The sequence below is a fragment of the Diadema setosum genome, chromosome 13 (assembly GCF_964275005.1).
Source record: "Diadema setosum chromosome 13, eeDiaSeto1, whole genome shotgun sequence".
In the NCBI taxonomy this organism is placed as follows: Eukaryota; Metazoa; Echinodermata; class Echinoidea; order Diadematoida; family Diadematidae; genus Diadema; species Diadema setosum.
Window position 1 is genome coordinate 29078107 of NC_092697.1, and position 21637 is coordinate 29099743.

At 38.1% G+C, this 21637-nt stretch overlaps 3 protein-coding genes across 3 annotated transcripts in view; all 3 read left to right on the forward strand.

Moving 5' to 3' along the window:
* The window catches only part of LOC140236559 (uncharacterized), a 40891-nt gene extending 34302 nt beyond the window's left edge, over positions 1-6589 (forward strand). Inside the window, exons 16-22 of the mRNA XM_072316485.1 lie at positions 248-355; positions 1801-1908; positions 3140-3256; positions 3846-3959; positions 4707-4835; positions 5753-5951; positions 6529-6589. Coding sequence (XP_072172586.1) covers positions 248-355; positions 1801-1908; positions 3140-3256; positions 3846-3959; positions 4707-4835; positions 5753-5951; positions 6529-6589 — 836 coding nt within the window. The remainder of the gene's footprint in view (positions 1-247; positions 356-1800; positions 1909-3139; positions 3257-3845; positions 3960-4706; positions 4836-5752; positions 5952-6528) is intronic.
* A 6855-nt stretch (positions 6590-13444) lies between these two features.
* On the forward strand, positions 13445-14545 carry LOC140236560 (histamine H1 receptor-like). The gene is made up of 2 exons (XM_072316486.1): positions 13445-13803; positions 14458-14545. Exons 1-2 carry the CDS (start codon positions 13445-13447, stop codon positions 14543-14545), a joined length of 447 nt encoding a protein of 148 aa, XP_072172587.1.
* Positions 14546-18277: 3732 nt separating this feature from the next.
* On the forward strand, positions 18278-19375 carry LOC140236561 (histamine H1 receptor-like). The gene has a single exon (XM_072316487.1). It carries the CDS (start codon positions 18278-18280, stop codon positions 19373-19375), a length of 1098 nt encoding a protein of 365 aa, XP_072172588.1.
* Positions 19376-21637: the final 2262 nt, after the last annotated feature.

A 21637-nucleotide genomic window follows, 5' to 3' on the forward strand; every position in this document is an offset into this window, starting at 1 on the left:
CACACGTCATCTGGCTACTTGTGAATAATATTATAATCATATAGATAAGACTATTGAATGTGTTCATACATACGAACTCTTTTTCAGCAAAATACTTTCTTGATTGGCCGACTGATTAATTCCCTTGTGCAGAAGAGCGCCACCTATCTTTCAACTTAATATGTTAAAATGATTTATGTGTATATAATGCATATTATAGTTCCGCAGAAATAGTGAAGTATAAATCTTGCCTCAATTCATGTTCCAGGTCCATGCGAGAATCACCTCTGTGCCAATAATAGCACGTGTGTACCCATCGGGCAGACGTACATTTGCCAGTGTCCCGTCGGGCTCATCGGACAGTACTGTGATCGTGGTATTTGTTCTCATCTTACACCATTTTTTTTCCTGTAAACTTGTTATTCTTTCTCTTTGATATCAGTTTGACAAAAAACTAAGGCTAGTGCCAGGGAGGTTTCATTGCATATTCTGAACTTGTAGACCATTGAAATATGATGGTATTTTGCATTTCAATGTTTCGAATCATATTTGGTTCTTTGAAAGGGTATATTTTCATAACGGCTGATAGCGAACTTGGTTGTGTGTTTGCCATCCATTCCAAGTATGATGTGAACCTACGAGAAAAACAAAAATCTGAAATCTTATTTCAAGATGTTTGAGTCAAGGACGAGTAGCGCAAAGGGAAAGTAAAGGACCAGCAGGAGCTATTGCCCTCCCCTGACTAGAATTGTCCTTTACAGTGGACAGAAGCATACACTTAAAAAACGAAAGGATAAGAAATGTGATAATAAACATTCTGAACCACCCTTCAGATAAAAGCAATTGAAACACCTGAAACATATGCAAATGTGCAAGATGGTGAAAGGGATTTCCTTCGCCCCCATAGACATAAGGTTTGTGATTGTGTGAGTGATTGTGTATGTGTATGTGTGTGCATTTTGTGTGTGTATGACGTATGGTACGAGTATGGGAAGGCTTGAGTACGTTTAAATAAAGAAATGTATGTTACCTTGGGGCAAATTATTTGTATAGGGTCCCATTTCTCTCTCTCTCTCTTCTTTCGATCTTTAAAATAACAACAACATATGTTACCTTAAAAAAATCAAGACTCTATGTTAACCAATACGAATCAGTCATGGTACGCCAATGATTTCCCACCTTCGTTGAACTTATTCTGATTTGCTTTATGGATATTTTGTTTTAGAATATTTAGGGACATTCCTTAGCAAATTAAGTTACCTAAAAATGAAAGGAGAGTGAAACGTTAAAGGGGATGGTTAGTAACCGATCAGTGGGAATCAGTGGGAATGCTGAGGGATGATTGTTCTATTCCTTTTGGGATTCATTTAAGAGTACATTATATATCTACTGTTGTGTGAAAATTATTTGCTTCAGAACGGTCTCATATTCAAGTAATGTGCAGATTAATGCCCCGTCACTGACCAGGCACGCTAACCTGGAAACATTAAACTGCCCATTACTTGAATATGAGACCATTTTGAAGCAAAAAATTTTCACACAACAATAGATATATAATGTACTCTTAAATGAATCCCACAAGGATTGGAACAATTATCCTCCAGCATTCCCACTGATTCCCACTGATCAGTTACTAGCCATCCCCTTTAATCAATCTTGCTTATTTGTCTTTGGTGTTGAGGAGCCATAGTTTCATTTGTATCCTGAAGTAAATCTTGCGCATTCGAAATTAGTTCTTAGATGAAATACAAAAATTAGGATGAAGAGCGAAGTGAAAGATGGCTTACTAAAACCTATTTTGGCCATCATTTTGATACATAGAGCCGTGCGATGCCGACCCCTGCCTTAATGGAGGTACCTGTGTGACAGTGCACTCGGACTTCGTATGTCGCTGCCCTTCTGATTTCACCGGAAGTTATTGCGAAACTGGTAAGTCACTTCTTTTTCTTAGGGTCGTGATTTGTCTCAGTCAGAGGCGTGTCTATACCTCCTAATCCAAAAAAGCCTGGGCTCGATTCTCGAGTCTGAGTGAACTTGTGTGTAACCATACAGTACCCTACAGTAAAGAAGCAAAACACACTTTCCCTCGGATAAGATATGAAAATCAATGACCCAACTTTGGTTCGCCCATGATCGCTGGAATTAGTCAGCAAACAGTATCAAACAGGAGTATTGTACCAAATAAAAAGTACTGTCTTTTTTTTCTTTACTCTACCATGTCTTAGTGTGTATGATATGTCTTATCTCTCTGTCTTAAACGCTATGCAGCTGTCAGATTTCATACTTACGTCATATCGGTGGAGGAAATTGAAATCAGGATGAAGGAGTTACAGAGACATTAAGTCGTATTACTTGGAACGAAGAGAAAGAGAGAAAAAGGAATAAAGATGTGCAGAGGGAAAAAGGGCAGACATCCTTAGCAAAATAAATTATCTTAATAAAACTCATTTTCATGAAGCTCGCTTCTAATGCTGGTATCAAAAAGTGCTATTTTCGATCGATCCAATACTTGTACTTTTTTTAGTCGTGTTTATTTATTTCACGTATTCAAGCATTAAAACACCAGTAACACAAAGAGCAGAGTGAAAAAACACACAAACAAAGAAACAAATCTTAAGATATATCACATACAGGGAGAGTGCATGAAAGAGATCAGGTATACATGGACACGGAGGGATTGCCCATTCAGCTGTGTCAACAAGGACACCGCTGTTCTTCCATGGGGTATTGATAGAGAATATTCATATAAATAATCAACTAATTCAACAAAATTCAAGCATAAAATGACTCGTAAATATTCAGTACGAAATACACTATATCTAAAATGGACAATCATAATATACTGATGAATGGGATAAAACCCACTGCAGGCAGCAATCAAAATCTTTAATAGTCGAGAAGTTCGAAATTATCCTTTTTTTTTATTGCCATTAGATTATTGCGTTGATACTGTTGAAAATCAGGTTTGCCGTGCTGAGGATACGTTGCCTTTTTCGGCCGCCTGAGCGCAAGTAACAAAAGAGATTCTCCGGATGTACACACTGAGGGAGATGCGGATAAAATACACACGCCCTCTACGGTATCAAACATACACTTGTAATGTATGACATAGAAACAACAACCAACTAATCTACGTACTTGTTCCCCCTTACACGATCAGATATTAGGAATCCGTGCGATAGCAACCCATGCAGCAATAGTGCCACCTGTGTCGTCTCCGGGACGGCCTACTGGTGTGTGTGCGAGCAGGGATACGCTGGATACAACTGCGATACAGGTAAGATCGAAAAGCAACAACCTATCAGAAATTCAGGAATCATTTTCAGAAATTTACAGGCGAATGTGTTAAGTGGATCTGTTATGTATTCTGACATCAGCGTCATGTCTTGACTTCCACGTCATTACAACATCAGCCGTGATATCAGCAAGATGGTGATTTAGCTGAACATCACAAAGACCTGTGACACCACTCTGTTTATTCCATGTCAAATTCACTTGAGGTGGAGGAACTTTATAGTTTTGGTTGAGTCCTCATTTCTGGTTTCTAACAGGTGTTTTTTTTTTTCGTGAGATAATGAGAAACATCTTATGAAATATGAAAGAGCATGTAATTCTATGAGGAATTCATTTTTTTTAAATAATGAAAATGGTTTTGAAATGGCTGAGATATCCAAAAAACAAGCGATTCTAATAGTGTGGGACCCACATCCCTTTAGCCTCATACCATGCTGAAATTAAAATGAATGATCAAAAAAATGTCAAAGCTTCAGGACGTATCATGCCAAATTGTCAAGCATTATCACCTTGTGACGTCTCGATATTTTGAAATGCCAGTTTTACCGATATGCCCCTTTGTTTATATTCAGATATCAACGAGTGCTCTAGTCTCCCTTGCCAGAACGGAGGAACATGCCTTAACGAAGTCGGCAGGTACACCTGCCACTGCCGCCCTGGTTACACCGGAATAAACTGCGAGGAGGGTACGTAGTCTCCATTCTTACCTTCGTCCCATTCCAAATGTAGGCGTACATGTAACTCGCTGAGGCCATTTGGATCGTACCTAAGTGAATTCTAGTAAACACTGCCACATGTACCTCATATCGTACGTAACAGTGAAACATATGAATGATTTTTGGTGATGAATCGTTTACATGGGCATCGCTAAACATTGCGTTGCTATTAAAAGTCAAATGTTTGTAGTAGGAAAATACAACAAAGTTAGCTTTAAATAACTGTTTGTATCCAAATAACATGATCAATTTCAATCTGTAACTGATTGATTAATTACATGCATGTTTGGTTTATTTTGGCTCTTGTATTTTTTCTCTCCTACCTCCCAAGTGTAAGGTGGATATTATATTTCTGTAAAGCGCTGTGATACATGTTCACTCATTGTAAGAGCGCTATACAAGTACCCATATTGTATTGTATTGTATTGCATTGTATTGTATTGTATTGTATTGTAATTAATGAAGATGACGAGTTCCTTGCGTTTAAACATTATGGGTAAATTTTTCCGGTGTTATAACCTCCTATTACTTTATTTTGATGTTACCTACAATGTTATCAATGAATATTACATTACATACAAAATTATACACCGTTGGCGTTGGGGATTATGTACCCTTGAGAGATACACACAAGTCTAGCCCTAGGATTCTGCTGTTGCTCTTCTTACTCTTTCCTAACTTCCATTTCATGGCGTATTGATATTTTCTTTCTAATAGTCAACTACTGCGATTTGGAGGGAGAATGGTACAACGACTGCAACGACATGATAACCATCGTAAAGACAGCCACAGGGCTCCTTCTCGGCGACTACACTACAAACGCCGAAGCACTCACCGGATACGACGGTAAGAAACCGAGGGACAGAGCGTTGATCTGTGAAAACTTTCTGCTCACTTCAAAATGGGATGAAAGTTGCACCTTTAATGTAATTTCCGATCGGAACAGGACCTTAGAAATGATGGGGACAGTTGTAACATTGTCGCAGGCTTCTGGTTCCTTAGGGCTCATCCTGCTACAGGATGATCTACGATACTTTTGAAGATCACTGTTCAAATAGGAAAGACACTTGTAACCGAAAGATGACATAGTTTTCGCCCAAAATTGCACAAGCAGGGTCCAATAGACCAAAACGTATTTGGAGCTCATACTACGTCAGTACATTCGAAAGAAAAGTTGTGTTAAAGGTGGTTGACTGATAAGAAAAGATGTTTGCGCGTCTCTTTCACCTGGAGTTTTTTTTTTAACCATGAAGTAGACAGCACTCGGATATCCTTGACCAAATTTACTTCTTCTTATTATATTGTATGTTTGTTTAATTAACTCTATAAAATTATTTTCTCTCTTTAACTCTACCTTACATATATATATATATATATATATATATATATACATAAGGATTGTACTCGAGAAATAACGATTTGATATAATTCTTGCTGTTGCTGAATAAACACAAACTCATGTCTCTTTGTCTTAATACATAGAGTCACTATAGAGATGATGGGAACATAAACGCAAGAAATGGTCTCAACCACAGTCTTCTCAATACCGACAAAAGTCTTTCTCAGTGTTTTCTATTATCATTACTCCACTATTGCCAGATACTTGTTACTTTATGCATCAAGTTGAGGAGAGACACAGTTGGTTAAACGTCTTGTCCAATGTCACAACTTTTGCTTTGTCACTCTTTCTTCTACTCGGTGTTTCAAAGTACTTTGAACGTGCTTACTTCAATACAACTACATACCGCTTTCCTCTTGAACAGTTCCAACCGTTCTGGTAGGGTATGCCAACCAAAACATGGACTTCCCTTCTTTCGGGTTCTTGGTGGGTCGAGACAATGGTCAGTCAACCACAAGCTGGTCCGGTCAGTGCCAGTTGTGTGACGGACAGGAGGTTCTCTACACGACGTGGACCAGCACGCGACAGGCTAACACTTGTGTGGATGTCAAGAGGTCCACCAGGTCAGAATCAATGAAATTAAATGAAGGACAACATATGACACCATCCATTATCGCACGACTCGATCTCTCTGCAACATTTTGCGGCCACATTCATCTTTATGATCTTTGTTAGATTCATGGAATAACATAACCTGGTTTGAACACATTTTCTAATTTACCTTTTGCGTATTGATGGACTTACGATACCTAGATGATTGTTTCAAAGCTCGGGTTTTCTAGCAGTCTCTAGCTTGTTTCAACGTTCAGCGGTTACTGTTGTTCTTATAGTGATGTACAAAAGAGTTATCCACAGCTTTAGAGGACAGATGTGTCAATATAATTTTCTTCACCTCACACACTGTCCTAATTATTGATCAATGTGAAAGTTTTCCTGGCATAAGGCTATGTTTTCATTGCCAATAATTAGTTTTGTATATAGGGCCTACGAGCATAATAAATTAATGGATTCAACTTCGTCCTTTGATATTTTTTTTGGGTGAAATTCAGGAAGGAAACAATCATTTATAATTGTCTTCATATGTGTAGGAGATATGCTTATTTTGATATTTCAATTCTTTTTATTCCATACCATTTGCAGAGTTGGTCAGGACAAGTGGACCCGATATCAACAGCAGACGGCCCCGATGCGAGATTTATAACATCGAAATTTCTGGAATCTGACCGTTTCCGACTTATTATGAAGGAGGAGATCAAAGACTTACGATAAAGTGCCAGTAGAATATACTTTACGTCAAAAGATACTGCAGACGACAAATATACTTGGCCTTTTTGTATGTAATCTTCATATGATGCTGCAGTGTAAATGTGTGATTTTCATTGTTCCGCAAAATAAAAGAAGTGCTAAGCTAAGTAAATAAACTTTCTTGAAGCGCCACCTGCGACATGATGAAGACTTCTACTTTGCGATTAATTATTTCAAACTCCTCTTCACCTTTCGCAATAATGGGCGGGCCCTCAACCTTGATTAGAATGTATTACCACCTCCCCTTGAATATTGTATTTAAGTTAAATGTGGCGTACTCATAAAACCAATGATAGACATTGATTAGGCTGAACATGCTAAAGTTTGTAAATACTTCCTTATAATTTGTATTTGCATTTGATATATATATATATTTTGTAAAAAGCATGTGGACAAAACAAATATCCATGACTTGAACAATAAATGGTCAAACTGGAATGAACATAAATTTCTGATGTGGCGTACACATGAACTCAATGCTACATTGGATAGACTCAGAATGCAAAAGTTGAATACATTTTATATCTTATGATACTATATTCTGAATTCATACGTTGCTCACAGATGGACGGAAGAGATGTCTTGGTTAATATCATGCGCATGCGCCAAGAAACGGATGTCTGGAGTATTGTAATACAACATGAAAGCATCAAGAATTAACTTGTCTTTCAGACCGACTTTATGGTATGTGATGGTTTTTCTACACACACACACACACACACACACAGACACAGACACAGACACTGACATTACTTGGAGTACTATCTTTTTTTTCATAGAAGTGAAGAATGTATCAAATAATAAGGCTGGCAAATAAAATAGGCAATATTGATAATAATGGTCGTTAATTTAAATGTACTTTCAAATTTATATGGTTTGTATCTTTCTGGCGAGTACTGTAAATTGTGTTGACAAAGTAGTTAAGTCCTAATTACTACTTTGAAATGCTATTGAATGTATTGTAATAACTAATTTCTTGGTGCTTATTTTTGCTATACAATTAATCATTTTCGAATGAGATAATTGTGCTTCATTGTTTTGTGTATCACTGTAGTTTCAATGTAATTTATTCTTCTAAATTGGGATTCATTTTTATTAGCTTAACACAGTGACATTGAATGATTCTCATAAATAGTTCATTAGTAGTCTAAAATAGGTATTTATTCTTAAAAAGTTCTCTGTAAACAAAATGCAGAACGAAGCAGCGTTGAAAATGACATTGTAAACTGCAAGCAAGCTAAAGTACGTATATCTCAGATCAGTACGTGTATTTCGATACCAACGCTAGGATCAAATGAATGTATACAATTGTGTTTATATTAAACCTGAACATGCTGGAGTATACACATTGAAAATTTGCTGTGTCTTGCTCACTTGTATTACTCATGGCTGTTAGTCAGAACTACAACAACCGCTGTATTTCATAGCAGAACCATGTTTGTTTCCATATTTTATAGCATTTAGTAAATCGAACAAACGTCATAAAAGTGACGTATAACCACGTGATCGAATGTCGCTGATATCACCACTCTTACGACACGCCCCTATAATGGAAAATTCAAAAGAAGTTAAAACGAAAGGAAATATCATAGCTGCTAACATAATGCATGCCACAAACACGTGACTCCATGTTTCAGCCCGATATACCTTCATGGCGCACCTTTTCAACTGAGATTAACCAATCAAAACCCATCTCTTATTCAACTTCATTTCATCCAACTTTGAAGGTGAACGACATTTTCATGTTCTACCAACACAAAGAAGTACTTAGCTAATGTACTGTCGAGCGACCTTACAGTTGCAATGAAAGCAAGGAAAAAGAATAGACAAAAGGCCTAACCTGCACAGAAGCCACAGCCACGATTCATGCAGTGGGGGAATAATGCAGGCTGTATCTCCCTCTCTGAGCAGCAGACGGTGAATGGATTTTGCACATCAAATGCGATTTTTTTTTTTGGTAACAGTAACATGTGGGAAAAAAAACCCCACACAAACAGCCCAAGAGTATTGTTGTGGCTATCAATTCATCAGTGCATGCTTTTAGAAATCGATCTGAGTGCTGTGCTCCTTAAGGAAGCTTCAATAGATTGCTTCATCCAAAGCAAATAAAAAGAAATCTTCCAAATGACATGGAAAAGCTTTCGGAAGCTACATTCAATTGAATACTCTGCTTGGAAACATCGTCATTAGTAGACAATCATAGCTTCCAATCAATAAAAAAATCTAAAGGATATAATGTTAATATCGCAAATAAAAGGCGTTCGTGCGCACTTTCGAATAACTATCTTCTGAGATTTTTCTTTTCTTGTCAAATATCAAGTTACCTCCATTTAAACGACAGGTTTAATAACAGGGTGGGTAATCATGTGGACATTGAGAATATTAAGTGATGGTATTCATCACAGTTCCCGTACTCCGTCAAAAAGCACAAGTCTCGGGGAAAGAAGTTTTAACCTTTATGTGAAAGAACTCGATGGCATTATCTTTATAGAAACACAACTTGCGACATGAAAGGATACAAAATGTGACACAGGATTTTTTTTTTTAATTGATGGAAGAGAAGAACGTGAAGTAAGTTAGAAAAATATAGCCAAAGAAAGCAAGGATAATGCAACTCTTCATACAAAGGACTTGTTCAAAGTTGTTTATTCTCTATGAACAGGAAAGAAGTAAATACTTGTAAATACCTTTGTGTTGAGTTAACTACAGGAAGAGGAGTAGGTCACGTGTTCTGTATTTACTGACTCAATGTCTCCCACACTAATGAAATCAGTAAAGCCAGGTAAACTACGCGGGAAATGAATATGATTGAACTATCACCTCTTCATCAAAAGGAACCAATATTACAATCCAATCAAGACTTCCCTATCGAAACTTTAAAGACACTCAAAAGTGCATGTTCGGTTAATATCTATAATATTCGTAGGTGCTAGATGATGGAAACGAATGGTTTTGATCGGCAATATCAGTTTGTTTTTAACAGGTATCTATATCTACACTCATAACAAAACTGATATCGCGTTATTTATTATAATGCCCCTATATTCCAAGGGTAACCCCTTTATTTTCACGAAGATGATTATTAAATCATACAGTGTTGCCAGGTTTTGTTTTTTTTTTGTTTTTGGTTTTTTACTGAGTCAAGCTGGGAACTGCGTGTGTATGTGTGTATGTGTGTGTGTGCGTGTCTGTGTGTCTGTGTGTCTGTGATCTCTCAAAAATGTACCCAATGAAGGGATTCCATGTCAAGTTCTTTCATGAATCCAGCGCCTTGTCCACTTTTACCACAATTCTTCGAAGTGTGATACCGAGGAGGTTCTTCATCTGGAGTTCCCATGGGCTATACTATTCAAAGAGCTGTTTTCTAGGAATATGCAAAAGAATTCAAATTTTCCCATTGGTTATTTGTTCATTAAGTAAAACAATTTCACTTAATGACATCAGATAAAATAAAACATAAGTCAGTCCTGACAAGAAATATGTGCAAAGTATAAATCAAACATTACTTTGTGAAAGAGTTTGAACTTCTAACCTTATCATGCTCATGGAAAGTCGCTTTCAAACCTTTTCAGATTACTTTCCGCAAATAAAACGTATGGTATGGTAATCTTCAACAAGTAATATGATATGATGAGATTAAATAATATAATATGCTAGAATAATAAAATAAAATATAATATATAATATTACATGCTATAATATAGTATAGTATAATATAATATAATATAACATAATATGATATAATATAATATGATATAATATAATATAATATGATATGATATGATATGATATGATATAATATAATATGATATGATATGATATGATATAATATAATATAATATAATATAATATAATATAATAAATAAAATAATAATGATAATAATATTGATAAGGTCTTATTTATCCAGGGTAGCCTCTTCAGAATTGTAACTGCTGTACCAGAGGGCCTAGCGTTGCCAGGTATCCATTTATACTCCTGGGTCAAGAGGGACATTGTGGGCAAAAACATCTTGTCAAAGGACGTAAGCGCTGGGCGGGAATCGAAATAAAAGACCGGCGCCACGTTAAAAAAAAAAGGGGGGGGGGGAGGCAGTTTATATTTCTCCTCCCGGATTTCATCAGCTGAAAAGCACAAAAAAGGGCTCATAGCGCAAATTTCCTTCTGGGTTTCTTCAGCTTAAAAAAAAAAAAAAAAATCATTAAAGAAAAAAATCATCATAAAAAAAAAAGGGGGGGGGGGGAGAAGAGCCCCCCGGCCCCCGGTTTCCCCCTGAACTATGAGACAGATGCATTTTTGCTCATATTTTTTTTTTTTTTTGCCCATACTTAATTTTGGAATGAAGGCTAGTTCAAAGGGAAATAGGACTGCTGTGATTCCATCTCTTTAGGACCTACCCTCCTTGGTAATAGAAAATAATTGTGACAAACATTAACTCTGACATGCCTAATGTAATGTGGATAGCGCTTCATTGTGCATCAGTAAATGCTTACCAGAAAATTTCAAATGTAAAAGACGATATTTATCGATTTGCCATGGTAACTACGTAACATCAGCTATTGCCAGTCTGGCATCAGCCAATGATCTTTTGACATTTATCATACTAATTCTCATGCGAAAGGGTGCCACGCAGATGTAAACAAAAACAGTTTACAAAATCATAGGAAATGGAAGCCACACACACACACACACACACACACACACACACACAACATTTTAGTCAGACATATCCTATGTCACAGGATGAATATAATTGGCCAATCAGGGACCAGGATACAAGAGCTTGCTCCCATCTTTCAAACAATGTTTGATACAAAAAGCAACCAGAAATGAAGACCTGAGAACAGATATTACTCGTCCCTCTGAGGCTGGTTGATCCCACTTGACACATAATTGTCTACACCGGGAAATACGTGTACACAGTCTGTTCTGTCCTGTTCGGTGAGGTAGGTTGCTAGTCTACAGCTTTAACTTTCATGAAGTTTTAGATTGCAGTTGTCAATGTTTTGTTTTATGACCATATTACACAGACCTCAACTAAATTAAGCTTGAGGAGGTTGTTTTGTAGGCCTATCAATTCATTGTTAATAATTCTTTACATATAAGGGGCGTACACGGGTCTGTTTTATATCTCTTTTCTAAGAATAAAAACAAAAAAGAACAAAAGCACATTATACAGAAAGCTGAGATGTAATGACATCAGGATCTGCTAAAAATATAAAGCAACATTTGCTGGGAATTTAATGTGTTTTTGGTTCATTTCTGATATTTCCTGCCGTTATTACGATCTATATATTAGGAAGTGATCTTGACATCACAGAAAGTCTCTCTTGTCTTAAATGTAAAGTGGCAGAATAAAGCATCGCTTTGTTAAATAAACCAATAAGTCGGTTTCTTCTTTCTTATCAAAAACGGTTCAAAGCTTTCAATTAGTAAAGTCGGAACAAAAGTTTTGAAAGAAAAATGTATGGGCAAATGGTCATTCTTTCACTCTTTATCATTTTCGTTAATAACTGGGACATCAATCTTTTAAAGTTTAATCCAATAACTTTATTGAGTTTCCAGTTCTAAAGAATTTGAAAGATAACGGACATTTTATCACATCCAATAATGGTATGACTGTTATATCACTAAAACATTTAGGAGGTTAAGAATTAGTCATACAGCAATATTTGTTTTTCTATTTTGTAACTATTGTGTTTTGGTGATATTCTTAAATTCGAAGATATTTTGCTGGTTGTATATTAAAGCAATAAAGAGAATTCGAAAGAAATGGATGGCAATATTTTGGAAGAAACAATTTCGTTAATGTGACCCTGAACCACAAAAAAAAACAAAACAAAACAAAAACAAAAACAAAAAGTCGCCATCAAGACATGAATTTTTAGTTAAGGGCAGATTCTAAAAGAACAGACTCTAAGCTTTAAAATGGTATACAACTCAATAAAAATGAATTCTCCTAACCGATATGAATATTTGAAAGAGAGAGCACACTGTGGAAAGTAAGATATGAGAAAGAGGCTCTGAAGTACACTATCTATTCAAGTGCTAAATCTTTACTAAACCGTGCTACCTGTTCCATGAATGGGATAAAAACATAATGTTACCCACTGTCGCACCAACAATTAAGGGATTATCAGATTGAGCTGAAATTGGGCATGGTCTATTACCACATTCTGACCATGATTAATGTCAACTTTCACAGCAGTAGCATCATCTTTTCCAAAATTATTAGAGTTGGAAGTGAAGAGGGTGCAAAGAATCTTCAAGAAATGAAAGGGGCCTCTAAAAAAACCTGATCACAATACTCTACCAAAACAGGGGTTGTAGAAAAACTACTGAAAACACACTTTCCTATTCAATTCATGATCCCAAACTCAAGAATAATATAGAAGAATGGCTACTTCAGAAAATATAGAAAACTCAAAATTGACTTGGTTGACCCATTTCACCTTTCTTGAGACCTTTTTGTATGTTTTGTGATGAAGAGGTCACATGAGTTATGTCTCTTCATGGTTCTTCTTCCCTTGTTCAATCTAGAGCCTGAACGACTTTAACAATACTATGAACCGAAGTGTCAACGACTCGAGTCAAACGCTTATTCTGTCCATGACAGTAGATCTGACGTTTACTTGGCAAGCAGGAACTTTATTTGGACTTTCTTTGATCACAATCTTAGTAAATTCGCTCATTCTTCTGGCATTTTACACCGAAAAGAAACTACGGACTTACAGCAATTATTACATATTGAATATGACGGTGGCTGACCTTCTGGTAGGCCTTGTCTGCATGCCAATCCGGGCGCTAATATTCGCCTTCGATCGCACCTGGATGCTGGGCGGCACCTTCTGTTACATCTTCATAGGGGTGCAGCACGCTCTTCCCGGTGTGTCCGTGTTTGGCGTGGTTGTGATATGCTTCGATCGTTACCTAGCAACGTCGTATCCTCTGCATCACTACAGATGGAAGACTAAGAAGACAGCGGTTGTAATCAATGCGTTGACCTGGATCATTCCCTGCTCCATTTGGTTGAGTATCAGCACGTTTTGGGACTTGGCCCGACCAAGGGTTTCGGTGACACGGTCTGGATGGTGCGATCCAAATTACTCCAGGTATTTCATCTCAAGCACTATCACTGTGCTTCTTCGTGCAATCATCCCATTCGTGACGCTCGCGATTTTGAGTGTTCAGATCTACCGTCGGGCAAAATCCGCCGGCCAGAAAAGTCTCGGAGGCAGAAGCTTTCGATCTATATCAGCAACGAAAAGAGATGACAAATTTTCTTCGACAGTCAGCCAAGACCAAATCATGTATGAGGTGGATGCAAAAAGCACGGAACGTTCCACTGACACACCTTCATCGAACGTCGAAGCTGAACATGAAAACTGTACTTCTTCACAATTGAAAGACGGATTGCATGATAAGCAAATATGCAATACACCTCACTCAGGTGGCCTTAAAGTTTTTACGTTTTCTGCTAATTCCCAAGACCATCTTTCCGGTCAAGAGTCGGTTGATATACCTACCGTTACCGCTCGTCTGAGTTTTGCTGAAAGAGTTGGGACTAAAATGAAGAGCGGGAAGGGAAGCGCCGACGGGGCAAAAGCCATGCGTACCTTGATTTTGCTGCTCATAGCCTTTTTTATTACGTGGCTGCCGAGCACTGTTGTCTTAATCTCACGTTCTATTTCACCGACACTCATCACAAATCTGCCTTACATAATGGAATTGCGGGAATCTGTCCGATGGATATCCTTCTGTAACAGTACCATCAATCCGCTGGCCTATGCCGTGGCCCAACCTCTCATTCGTCGTGTCATCTTAAAACTGTTCTGCACGAGCCTGTCAGAGTAAACTAACGAACCCCAACACTAAGGCAGCATCAATATGAAATAACTAAAAGAAAATTAAAGAAATTGAAGATTTCGTACAATCGTCTCACACAGTTGCATGCAGTGTAGAAATTATTGATAAAATCCGAAAGTTCCTTCGTGCGGGAGGGGATATCTTCTTTAAATCAACCCTTTTCCCCTTGGTTCTTTTCCATAGATTTAGTACACTTTGGGGATTGACAATATCCCAAAAGAATGTACTTAAGAGATTTTCTTATTTGAATTCTAAAAATGCGATACCTCCCTCTCATACGCAGGAGGGTCGATCTTGGGGGACAAGGGGAGCAGTCGCCCCATGAAAATTTCAATTCGAAAAATTCACCATCTCTTTGTCCTGTTAGGTTCCCTTCATTACATTTATAGGACACTTTGGAGACTGAAAAATACCGAATATTTCATCAAGAAGTGTGCACAAGATTTGCCACTTCTATTTCAATAATAAAAAGGTCGCTCATATCAGAGAAACACCACCTTTCAATTCACCCCTCCCCGCTCGTTTCCCAACCAAATAAAATAGATTTAGTACACTTTTTCATTCTGCAATTTTCCAAATATTTTCAGAAACGCGTATAAGACATAACTTCATCTCAGTTCCAAAATTCTCTTCGTATGGAAGGGTTTGGGATTCCCCCTTCCACTCCCTATACCTGCTCTGGTATAGCCTCCCCTTCATGCATCACCACAGCTAACCTTACAATTTTCCAGATATGGCACCAAACGTGTGCACGAGATCGTTGAACTGCAATCACAAAAATGCAAAAGGATACCTCCTCCCACATGCTCTCCCAAGCCGGTTAGTCTCCTTTCGTAGGTAACAGACTTATTACACTTCTCTTGATGCAGCTATTTAACCGAAAGTGTGCGTCAAATCGTTGATTATTATCAGTATAATCGTTGATAATTAAAGTCTTAATTTCCTGAATCTTTGCGCCATTTCTATATGCGCATTCTCGTGTCTTTGCCCTTATGTAACCTTCATCTTTCATGTTAAAGTGGAGTTGGTTAAAATTATTACCATTTCAAAGACATATATCTTCCTTTGAGTATGGATGGTGATTATGCAGTGAGACATGAATGAACTGCCTTCCTATCTATGAGACGGATGCATTTTTGCTCATACTTCAAATAATATTGGAATCAAGGCTAGTTTAAAGAGAAATAAGACTGCTGTGATTCTATTTCTTGAACCTCCTTGGTAATAGAAAGTAATTGTGACAAACATTAACCCTGACATTCCTAATGCAATGTGGATAGCGCTTCATTTCGCATCGATAAATGCTAAACAGAAAATTTCAAGTGGAAAAGACGATATTGATCTATTTGCCTTGACAACTACGTAACATCAGCTACTGCCAATCTGTCATCAGCCAATGATCTTTTGGCATTTCTTCTTCTTACTGAGGCCATCGAGGTCTTTATGACTATGATCACACTAATTCTTCACGCGAAAAGAGTGCTACGCAGAAGTAAACGAAAAACAGTTAACAAAATTATAGGAAATGTAAGCCGCCACGAATATTTCCCCTCATAAACCCGCTCTATTTCAAACATTTACACACACACACACACACACACACACACACACACACACACACACACACACATACTTTTAATTACATAAATCCCATGTCACCGGATGACTGTAATTGGCCAATCAGGGACCAGGTTACTAGAGATTGCTCTCATCGTATCTGTCAAGCAATGTTTGATACAAAAAGCAATCAGAGGTGATGACCTGAGAACATAATATTACCCGTCCCCTCTGAGGCTGGTTGATCCCATTTGACACAGTTTTGTCTGCGCAGGCTATACTCCAGGGAAAAACTTCACAGTCTATTCTGTCCTATCTGATGAGGTACGTACGTTGCTAATCTACAGCTTTAATTTTCACGAAAATGTTTTATTGCAATTGTCGGAGCTTTGTTTTATGACCATATTACACAGACATCAATGGAATTAGGCTTGAGGAGGCTGTTTTGTTGGGATATCGTTGCATTTTTAGTGATTCTTTTATTACGTATAAGGGACGTACATGTATGGGTCTGCTGTACATCTCCTTCATAAATATCAAAAAAGGAAAAGCACATTCTACAGAAAGTTGTGCTGTTATGACATCAGGATCTGCTAAAAATATCAGTAACATTTGCTGAAAATTTCATGTGTTTTTGGTTCATTTCTGATTTCTTCCGCCATTATTTCGATCTTTATATCAGGAAGTGATCTCGACATTACAGAAAGCCTCTCTTATCTTACAGGGGATGGCTAGTAACTGATCAGTGGGAATCAATGGGAATGCTGAGGGATGATTGTTTCAATCCTTGTGGGATTCATTTAAAGGGACATTTTATATCTGTTGTTGTGTGAAAATTATTTGCTTCAGAATGGTCTCATATTCAAGTAATGTGCAGTTTAATGTTTCCAGGTTAGCATTCCTGTATAATGACGGGGCGATCGTTAACGATTAACTGCACATTACTTGAATATGAGACCATTCTGAAGTAAATAATTTTCACACAACAATAGATATATAATGTACTCTTAAATGAATCCCACAAGGATTGGAACAACCATCCCCCAGCATTCCCACTGATTCTCACTGATCAGTTGCTAGCCATCCCCTTTAAAAGCATAATCTACCATTTGCAGGTGAAACAAAAACCCAGCATTAGTGCTTCAAAATAAATCTAAAATGTGAGTTAGGGATAGAAACAACCAATGTATAATCGATCTTAAGTATTGCTAAATATACAAAATGTTAACAATGTTATAATGAAAATGTTTCCACATTAAACCGTCTACAGTTACGGTTTAATGAGAAAAATAGTGATATCTCTTGTTTTTCTTTAAGGCTTTATTACAAAAAATTCATGTGGTAAGACGTTTTGTGATACAACTGACCTACACGTATGCATCAGAAGTGATATCCTGAACATTTTTAAATCACTGCTCCTAAAGGTAAACATGACCTTTGAATGTAAAGTAAAGTGGCAGAGTAAAGCGTCGCTTTGTTAAATAAACAAACGAGTCGGTTTCTTCTTTGTTATTAAAAACGGTTCAAAGCTTTCAATTAGTAAAGTCGGAACCAGAGTTTTGAAAGAAAAATGTATGGGCAAATGGTTATTCTTTCATTCTTTATCTTTACGTTAATAATTCTGAAATCAATCCTTTCAAGTTTAATCCAATAACTTTATGGAGTTTCCAGTTCTAGAGAATATGAAAGATAACGAACATTTTACCACATCCAATAATACTATGACTGTTCTATGACTAATATATTTAAGAGATTAAGAATTAGTAATACAGCAACACATTTTTCTATTTCGTAACTATTGCATTTTGGTAATATTCTTAAAATCGAAGATATTTTTTGTGGTTGTGGTTGTATAAGCAAGAAAATGAGAATACGAATGAAATACATGGCAATATTTTGGAAGAAACATTTTCGTTATATGTGTTTTCATGGTTCTTCTTCCCTTCTTAAATCTAGAGCCTGAACAACAATACTATGAACCGAAGTATCAACGACTCGAGTCAAACGCTAATTCTGTCCGTGACAGTGGGACTGACGTTTACTTGGCAAGCAGGTATTTTGTTTGGACTTTCTTTGATCACAATCTTAGTAAATTCGCTCATTCTTCTGGCATTTCACACCGAAAAGAAACTACGGACTTACAGCAATTACTACATATTGAACATGACAGTGGCCGACCTTCTGGTAGGCCTTGTCTGCATGCCAATCCGGGCGCTAATATTCGCCTTCGATCGCACCTGGATGCTGGGCGGCACCTTCTGTTACATCTTCATAGGGGTGCAGCACGCTCTTCCCGGTGTGTCCGTGTTTGGCGTGGTTGTGATATGCGTCGATCGTTACCTAGCAACGTCGTATCCTCTGCGTCACTACAGATGGAAGACTAAGAAGACAGCGGTTGTCGTCAACGCGTTGACCTGGTTCATTCCCTGCTCCATTTGGTTGAGTATCAGCACGTTTTGGGACTTGACCCGACCGAGGGTCTCTGTGACACGGTCTGGATGGTGCGATCCAAATTACTCAAGGTATTTCATCTCAAGCACTATCACTGTGCTTCTTCGTGCATGCATCCCATTCTTGACGATCGCGACTTTGAGTGTTCAGATCTACCGTCGGGCAAAATCCGCCGGCCAGAAAAGTCTCGGGGGCAGAAGCATTCGGTCTATGTCAGCAACGAATGGAGATGACAAATTTCCTTCGACAGTGAGTCAAGACCAAATCATGTATGAGGTGGATGCAAAAAGCACGGCACGTTCCACAACACCTTCATCGGACGTCGAAGCTGAACATGAAAACAATGGATCGTCACAATTGAAACGCGGATTGCATGATAAGCAAATATGCAATATACCTCATTCACGTAGACTTAAGATTTTCACGCTTTCGGTTAATTTCCAGGACCATCTTTCCGGACAAGGGCAGGGTGATATTGGAAACGTTAACGCTCGTCTGAGTTTTGCTGATAGAATTGGGATTAATATGAAGGGCGGCAAGGGAAGCGCCGACGGGTCAAAAGCCATGCGTACCTTAACTTTCCTGCTCATAGCCTTTTTTATTTCATGGCTACCGAACACCATCGTTCTTGTCCTACTTTCAATCTCACCGACGAGCCTTACAAGTCTGCCTTACGCAATACAGCTTCGAGAATCCGTCCGATGGATATCCTTCTGTAACAGTACCATCAACCCGCTGGCCTATGCCGTGGCTCAACCTCTTTTTCGTCGTGTCATCTTAAAGATGGTCTGCACGAGATTGTCAGAATAGACTAACGAACCCAGCACTATAAAGTCAGCATCGATATGAAAGAACTGATAGAAAATTAAAGAAATCAAAGATTTCGTGTCATCTCACACCGTAGTCCTGCCTGCAGTTAAACAGCAGTATAGATATCCATTAATAAAATGCCGCAGTTCCCTCTTGTTGAGGGGATTATCTTCTTTAAATCAACCCCCCCCCCCTCCCCCTTGGTTTTCTTCCATACATTTAGTACATTTTGGGATTGACAATATCCCAAATTACATCAAAATAAGTTTGCAAGATATTTTTATTTGAATTAAAAAAATGCAATACCTCCCTCTCATACCCAGGAGATTCGACCTGAGGGGACAAGGGGAGCAAAGGAGCCCCCCCCCCCATATTTTAATCTGGGGGGGGGGGTGGAGCAAACATATCCTTTAGCCCCAAATAATATCAGACATTCCATTTTCCTTGATTTTAGTGGAAAATTTTCCAAATAGCGGTGTAGCGGTGTAGATATCCATTAATAAAATGCAGAAGTTCCTTCTTGTTGAGCGTTGTTGAGGGGATAGCTTCATTAAATCAACCCTCCCCACCCCCCATATTGTTTGATTTACAATATCCCAAATTACATCAAAATGTGCTTAAGAGACTTTTGTTTTTGAAAATTTGAATTCTAATGCGATAGCTTCTTTCATACACAGGAGAGTCGATCTCGGGGGACAAGGGGAACAATTGCCCCCCCCCCCATGAAAATATGTGGGGGTGGGGGCATTTCATTTTGCCCCAAATAACTTTTTGCTTTTTGGTAGAAAATTGACCAAACATTTCACTTAAATTGTACACTAGATCGTTCATTTTCAATCCTGAAAATGTACAATCTCCCTGTCCCGTTCGGTTTCCTTCATTACACTTATAGAAAAGATACCGAATAGTCCATCACGAAGTGTGCACAAAATTTGCCACTTCTATTTCAACAAAGGTCGCTTATGTCAGAGGAACACCCCTTTTCAATTCACCCCTCCCTGCTCGTTTCCCAACCAAATACAAGCAGATTTTGTACACTTTTTTCATTCTTTAATTTTTCAAATATTTTCAAAAATGTCTGTAAAACGTAACTTCATTTCAGTTTTCTTCGTGTGGGAAGGGTATGGGATACACCCTTCCGCTCCCTATCCCTGTTCTGGTATAGCCTCCCCTTCATGCATTGACCATAGCTAACCTTAGAGGGATTTACAATTTCTAGATATGCCACTGCAATCACACACACACACACACACACAAAAGGATACCTCCTCCAACAAACTCTCCCAAGCCGGTGTATAGCCTCCTTCAGTAGATAACAGACTTGTTACATTTGATGCAAATTTTCAGCTATTCCACCGAAATATGAGTCAAATCGTTGAATTTTAATTCTAAAAATGCGAAAGCTCCCACTAATGGAAAGGGAATTCTACACCCCCACCCTCCCCATCCACTCAACATAAACACCATGGGGAAACGACCGTTTCCCAAGTTACATCAAAATGTGCTTACGAGATATATTTATTTGAATTCTAAATATGCAAAAGCTCTCGTTGATCGTTGAATTTCCATGATGAAAATGCAAGAGATTCTTCTTATACGCAGGTAATCGATCGGGGGATGAGGGGGCAGTTGTCCCCCCCCCCCCCCCATTAAAATATTAGGTGAGGTTAAGCTTTTCATTTTGCCCCTAATAGTACCCGACACGCGGAAATTTTTCTTGCTTTTTTGATAGAGAATCGTCCAAATATTCCAAGTAAATTATGCACTGTCCCGTTGAATTTCAATGCTGAATTTGCAAATCTCCCTCCACCGCCAGGTTCCTTTCATTACTCTTATAGTCCCTCCCCCCTCCCCCATTGTTCCGATGGACCTGTACTAGGGTCCCCGATCTGACCAGGTTAGCGTCCCTGGTCAGTGACGGAGCATTAATCTGCACATTACTTGAATATGAGACCGTTCTGAATCAAATCATTTTCACACAACAATAGATATACAATGAACTCTTGAATGAATCCCATAAGGATTGGAATAATCATCTCCCAGCATTTCCACTGATTCCCCCTGATCAGTTACTAGCCTTCCCCTTAAACACAAAATTTCAAATGGAAAAGACGATGTTGTTCTATTTGCCATGGTAACTACATAACATCAGCTATTGTCAATCTGGCATCAGCCAATGATCTTCTGGCATTTCTCGTTCTTACCGGGGCCATCGAGGTCTCTATGACTATGATCACACTATTCCTCATGCGAAAGGGTGCT

Coding starts and splice junctions, on each gene's coding strand:
- LOC140236561 (XM_072316487.1), top strand. CDS start 18,278: ATGACAGTGGCCGACCTTCTGGTAGGCCTTGTCTGCATGCCAATCCGG.
- LOC140236560 (XM_072316486.1), top strand. CDS start 13,445: ATGACGGTGGCTGACCTTCTGGTAGGCCTTGTCTGCATGCCAATCCGG. Junction 13,804..14,457: donor TGCGATCCAAATTACTCCAG/GTATTTCATCTC, acceptor CTTCTGTAACAG/TACCATCAATCCGCTGGCCT.